Consider the following 6,921-nt stretch of genomic DNA (forward strand, 5'->3'; position numbering starts at 1 on the left):
GACCCTGCCCGTGAGCAATCTCCCAACTCATCTCTGATATTACTTGACGTATCAGACTCACCCAACCCTGATTAGGTTCGTTCAAATAATTTTTGTCCAATGCCGAACAGCATCTTTCTGAAAATAACTATAATATTCATCTTGAACACGACGCAAAGATGGCGGCGGTACGCTGATCTACAATATTATGTATCCGTGCCCAATTGGGAATCACGCAGAGAATTGGCCATAAATTTAAGCAATATTAATATATAAGAATTCCTCTTTCTTTTTTAAGAAAATTGGTCATTGAATGAACTGAAGAATTGTTTTCATAATGGATTGTGTTATTTTAAAAGAGATTTGATATTAGAAACGTCAGCATTCATAAATCTAGAACTACAGGGAGAAAAGATTAGTGTCCCCATCTATTAACGGCCACTTAAAACTGTCAGTAATAAGTCTGTGACTTGTATCTCTGAATTGCTCTGCATGGTACGGTACTTACAGTCGCCTTCGTTCTTATCGTAGAAATACGGTGGAGTAGGGTAATTGTATATTTCCTTGACTCTTTGGGCAGTATTCAGACCTTGCATATATTGTGGAAAGCGTTTTTTTTTATCGCATTATTAAGGCTTCATTGCTACAGCGTGTACAAAATTGCTTCCCGTCTGTGCCTTTTGCATTGGCCTTAAATCATTCCTAGTAAACAATGCGAAATTCCATCATAAGCAACGCTGTTGTCAGTTAGGTGTAATGCAAAAATGAATTTTTTGCCAGCACTGCCTAAGAAAGTTCTAAGATGCTTATACTCCAAAAAATGGTTTATGAGCACGAGCAGGTAATGTGGAAAAAAACCATCATTGACGTCCCTTGTGAAATTCGACGTCGCTGAAATTCGTCATTAGACTTGTATGAGTAGCTTTAATTGCAGGTAAATGTAACGAAAACAGAGACGAGACGGGGGCAGCAACGGTGACAGTGAGTTTTAGCCGTTTGAAATTGCCTTCATTTCTGCCCTCGTTAGTCCTGATAATTCTGAAGACTTAAAATAAACACACGGGATCCTCATCGATGCAATGTTGACGTTCATATATCAAGTGTCACTTTTCCTCTCGGTTGGAGTACTGCACGCTTCAAGTTGGACCGAAACAAATGGTCCATATCTGAAAGATGATCTGGAACATCATGGAAAATGCGAGCCTATCACCGTCAATTTATGTATGAACATAGAATACAATGAGACCATTATGCCGAATGTACTCAACCAACAGAAGCAAGAACAAGCTAATGCAGAGTTACATAAATTTGCTCGCTTCATGAAACATGATTGCAGTCCAGTTTTACAGTTCTTTTTGTGTTCTATGTATGTACCAGTTTGTACAATTTTAAGACAAGCGATACCTCCCTGTAGAGATGTGTGCGAGAGTGCACGCAGTGGTTGTCAAGCGATAATGAACCTTTTTGCGTTTGAATGGCCTAAGGAATTGGATTGCTCAAGACTGCCAGAATACAGTACTGAATTAAATGCAACAATTTGTGTGAGAACCAACGAAACTGTCCCATCAGAATCTCCAACTATGAGAGATCCACCTTTACGAGTTTCAGATGTTGAATTTCAACCATCATGGAACAATGAATGGAAACCATATGGCAATGGCTTAATACCTGGGGCTCGAGACTATGGTTTCGTATGTCCAGTACAGTTTAAAGTACCTCGTGACTTTAGCTATGTTCTCAAGGTAGGCGATAAAATTGAAGAAGACTGTGGAGCACCTTGCGACGGAATGTTCTTCACAGAAAGAGAGCGAAGATTTTCAAGAATTTGGAATTTCGTCTAGCGGCTTGTTATATTAGCCAAATCGCTGTCCTCAAGATTTTCAAGAATTTGGATTGGCATGTGGGCTTCTCTATGTGCCGTGTCGTGCTTCTTCACATTTCTTACATTTCTGATTGACACGGACAGATTCAGGTAAGACTGACTTCCATATGTACATATCATCAAATATAAGTTGAAGCAGTTCAAGTATATAATAGAATGCTTTTTCCAGATATCCCGAACGCCCAATTATCTTTTTATCCGTTTGCTACTTGATGGTAGCTCTAGCGTATACAATCGGTTGGGCAGCAGGGAATTCAATTTCTTGCAGAGAACCTTTTCCACCACCAGTGGATATTCGCGTTCAAATGGCATCAACGATCACGCAGGGAACTAAACATGAATTATGCACCGTGTTGTTCATGATTTTATACTTTTTTGGTATGGCTTCGAGCATATGGTGGGTAGTTCTTACATTGACGTGGTTTTTGGCCGCTGGCCTAAAATGGGGTCACGAAGCAATAGAGGCCAACTCACAGTATTTCCATTTAGCTGCGTGGGGAGCACCAGCAATTAAAACTGTCACTATCCTTGCTATGGGAAAAGTTGAAGGTAAAGATTATGCCATAAAAATAAGTAATAAAACGTACAATAGTCCTTAAGCTTACCAATGTCTGAATTGACTTAACAGGAGATATACTGTCTGGTGTCTGTTACGTCGGTCTATGGAACGTTGAGGCATTACGAGGATTTGTCCTGGCACCGCTCTGTGTTTATCTAGTTCTTGGAACTGCTTTCCTCCTCGCTGGATTCGTTTCTTTGTTTCGGATACGCACAGTAATGAAGCACGATGGAACGAAAACCGACAAGTTGGAGAAACTCATGATACGCATCGGTATTTTCTCCGTGTTGTACACTGTACCTGCCTTGATCGTAATTGCTTGCCTTTTTTACGAGCAAGCTTACTTCGATCACTGGATGCTGACCTGGAATATGGAAATGTGTTCTCGGCCAGGACCTCAGTCTCTCTACTCGATTCCCTGCCCTGTCGGAGAACGAGCTCGTGATCTAGGTCGACGTCCGGACTTTGAGGTTTTCATGATCAAATACTTAATGGCTATGATAGTCGGAATAACAAGCAGTTTTTGGGTCTGGTCGAGCAAGACTCTCACCAGCTGGAAACAATTTTTTAATCATATCCAAGGCAGACGTACCGAAGCCTATGTTTAATCATGGGTGAAAAATTTATGAAATGCCCTACCTTGGCGCAGCATTAGAAAGACGTGCAATTGCAGTCTATTGTAAGCAATTGCGAGACTGAACAAACATGTAGTACGAATAGATTTGTGCCGAGCACAAATCTACGAACTGTAATCTTGAACACTATACGATCTTTTATTTTATTTTATTTTATTTTTTTTTAATATTACGTTCATTCGGCTTAAAGTTTACATCTTACTAGCCACATATATCACTATGGTGAATCCTCATTTACTTGTCCGTCCGATGTAGGAAAACGGAATAACTATATTTGTTATTTGTACCTTCCAAATGTCGATACTTGGATTGTACGTCCAATTCCGAATTAGACCTATATTTATACGTGCTTTAAATCGTGCTGTAAAGAATTTTTGTGAATGTCAATTAGTACGATTTATTCCTACTACTATGGGTACTATGACATGATACTTTTTTTTATCTAATGATCACATTACCGCTGATAACCGCACGAAGAAAATATTAATCAAAAGTAGAACTACGTCGATTTGCATAAATTGTACTGGATCTCCAGTCGCAGAAATGTATAAATGAACAATCGACTCAAAACTTGATTTATTAAGGAGACGACCGTCTTCTTACTTATTTAGTACAAACGTTCGTTGTCGGAACTTATTGCGTACAGTGCGTAGGTAATAATAAATGAAAGCATCGGAACCGAAATATGCTCATATACATTGTTAAAACGATCATTGTCTTTACTTTTTTATGCATACAAATGTATATATATTTCATGTAAACAAATTTCATATAAATGAAATCAAACATTTGAGTATTTCCGCTTAATTAATTCACCATATTTTAATAAATCTTTGATTAAATACCCATCCAAAAGTGATTAAAAGAGTTAAGTTACCTGAAACTAATGATTTGTGCAACCTTAAGTTACATATTATTTTTAACCCACCACCCAACGCTGATTTAAGTAAAAGTGGAATGAGCAAAAGTAATTCGATTAGTTTATTGATCTAGACAAGTTCATTAATTATTTTATGAGTTTTTTTAAATGACTCAGTTACAGGGGTAATGTAATCATTCCCCTGCCTGAATTATCATTCAAATACGACTAAATTTTCAAACGAACCAATTGCATTTCTACATGTCAGCATGTATACTGTACTCATTTTTCCATTTCCTGTTTTTTACGAATTTTTAATGCTCTCGATTTGCGTAGGTATTTTACTAAGAAGGGTGAAACTGCTACTGTCAACGATAATCTAATAGGTGCCAACATTTTATGAATAGCATAAGCGACTACAAATGTTGAAGAACTGGCTAATGCTACTTCAAGTTTTTCACTGGTTTCCAATTTCAAACTTTTTATGTAAGTTGCAGCATCAAATCCTCTGAAATTGAAAAGTGTTAGGAAAATTAGATTGTTGGAAAAGTAAATTAAAGAGTAACTATAAAAGTTTAAAAGTAATACAGGTAATTTTATACTGTTGTAAATAACACCTACCTTGAAACTAAGAAGTAACATATTCCTAATGACAGAAGTGAAAGGCTAACATGAAAAACGACAACAGCTTTGCCATAATCCTTTATAGCTAATCGATAGGCTTCCTTTCGCGACATTACAGGTGCACTTTTTCCTACAACTTTTTCTTGTTTAATATCATTTGTCGAAGAACTAGCACCAGTGGCAGAATAACACTTGTAATAGATGTAATTTACAGAAGATAACTTAACAGGTAATTTTAATATGGATGTGTCAGCGATGCCTACAACATAAATAAACTTTAAATATTTGTTTGCAGGTATGTATTGTTATCTATATATCTATGCAATAATTACAAAGTATAATCCATTTTTGTTACCTAAGGATCTTCATTATGTCAATTTTATGTACCTTTCTCAGCATATTCACTGCTTCTGGTTAATCGCATAACAGAATTATTAAACGTGGAAATATATTCATGTTGTTTACAGGAGTATGTTAACCGTGGAATACAAGTAGTTCCTTGTATATTTTTAAAAACATTTGAACCTATATAGAACCTTACACCTGCACAAAAAGAAATATACAATTAATGCATCTCACGGAAATAATTCATTTATTGATATATTGTAACAATGTATTGTACGTGATAATAAACATGTACATCATGCATTTTTTCCAGCAAATGTAAAATTTTTTAAACTATAATGACATGCCACATTCATTGACCAGTTATGTGTGACTGAAATTTATGAAATAGGAAAATTACTTAACCTACCAGTGCACATAAAATGACTTTTTAAGAACAATAGTCTAGTGCTAGATACAATGCACGGCATTGCCATTGTACATTTATGAGTAACAATTTAAACCGTAACTTTCAGTTTTAATCTTTGCTAACACCTCTCTTTGCGTATATCATGACAAGGTATATATATTTAAAAGCAGGTTTCTATGAATGGTGTGCGTTTCAATGGCGGAGCGAAACACACGTGAATAGTAGTACTTGAAGATTTTCTATGACAATTCTCATCTTTCATTTGTTATATCCGATCACATGATTATTTAGTTGTAATTATTTATTTTCACTTCTTCATTGACAAGTCAGAAACCAAATTTTCATAGTGGCGCGTAATCACTTTTTGACAATCTTTTTCATTTCTAGTGCTGCCACCGTTTGACGTTGTGACAGAGGAGGGTACTATCAAATATAACTGAATATAACTGAAGAAACGTCATCGTCAGCATAAGAGCAGATTATCACTGTTTGATGACAGTTTTATATAATTTCTTAAGTTATAAATACAAAAATTGTGGATCCGCGTTATAAAGATATTCAGAATGTTACCGGCTGAGAAAATAGGTGAACTAGTTGCACTTGGTGTTAACTGCCGATAAGAAAGCATTCTTTCGTTTTTCACATCTTTTGACAATATGTGAACCTAAATATGTTATACAGTCGGCAAAAATATTGAGGTTATGTTCCCGGTGTATAGATGCCGCCACGCATGACTTGATCTCTGCATTCTCTTGACAATATGTGAACCTAAATATGTTATACAGTCGGCAAAAATATTGAGGTTATGTTCCCGGTGTATAGATGCCGCCACGCATGACTTGATCTCTGCATTCTCGATCCCACCCCTAGATCGATCCGGGTCGATACCTTTCCTTTTCCAACATACTTTTACATTTTATTTGTAAGTTATTAACTGGTTTTACTAATACGAAGACATTCCTGGGTTCATGCTCGAAAATATATCCACTTTAAACATCTCGTTTACAAAAGAAACACTAACTATGAAGTAAAGATCTCTATATCACTAAAAGAAAGCTACGGGCAATTTTTCATCCAGATGGCTTACACGATCCGACCATTACCTGTACTACTTATCATTAAAAATCAATTAAAATTCTTTCAAATACCAGGACAAACCAAATATCGAATAACCACCAGCGTAACCAACATTAAATACCTACCATCCGTTTAACAAATTCGCCACATCCCCTTCTCCTGCGAAATCCGTTAATTTAAGGATTTTCCCTACCTGCACGCCCAACCAAAAGACTATCTCACCAAATACTTCGAATGCAAGAAAACTAAACTTTCATTCTCAAAAAATTCCACATAATCCTGATAATTACCCCATTTCAATATAAAATCCACGGACTGCATTACTGAAACACTCTCAATAAATATCGACTTCAAATCTAAAAAAATCCTCAAGAAATTCTTTTTACTATCCATACAAACCGGTAATTTTCTTTGTTACGTTCCATCAAGAACCTCAGTAGTATTCCCACGTCGAATACACATTAAGCGAAGCTTTTATTCGATCATCTACACATTCGGTATATACACACAGGTGTAGGGAAAAAAATGGAAATCGCCGAGACCGAGAATTTC

The 6,921-nt window shown here is 36.3% G+C and overlaps 2 protein-coding genes across 2 annotated transcripts; one reads left to right on the plus strand and one right to left on the minus strand.

Annotated features, from left to right (window-relative positions):
- Window positions 1-494: 494 nt before the first annotated feature.
- Window positions 495-3,851, plus strand: LOC105703393 (frizzled-7-A). Its single transcript, XM_012431757.2, has 4 exons — window positions 495-1,792; window positions 1,856-1,951; window positions 2,031-2,410; window positions 2,490-3,851. The coding sequence occupies exons 1-4, from the start codon at window positions 1,059-1,061 to the stop codon at window positions 3,026-3,028; spliced, it is 1,749 nt and encodes a 582-aa protein (XP_012287180.1). The 5' UTR covers window positions 495-1,058; the 3' UTR covers window positions 3,029-3,851.
- On the minus strand, window positions 3,740-5,652 carry LOC105703394. The gene is made up of 4 exons (XM_012431761.2): window positions 5,293-5,652; window positions 4,926-5,081; window positions 4,536-4,797; window positions 3,740-4,422 (listed from the first exon to the last, which is right to left on the minus strand). Exons 1-4 carry the CDS (start codon window positions 5,357-5,359, stop codon window positions 4,197-4,199), a joined length of 711 nt encoding a protein of 236 aa, XP_012287184.1. The 5' UTR covers window positions 5,360-5,652; the 3' UTR covers window positions 3,740-4,196.
- Window positions 5,653-6,921: the final 1,269 nt, after the last annotated feature.

Source organism: Orussus abietinus, unplaced genomic scaffold, assembly GCF_000612105.2.
Source record: "Orussus abietinus isolate OABI.00-Male unplaced genomic scaffold, Oabi_2.0 scaffold719, whole genome shotgun sequence".
Classification (NCBI taxonomy): domain Eukaryota; kingdom Metazoa; phylum Arthropoda; class Insecta; order Hymenoptera; family Orussidae; genus Orussus; species Orussus abietinus.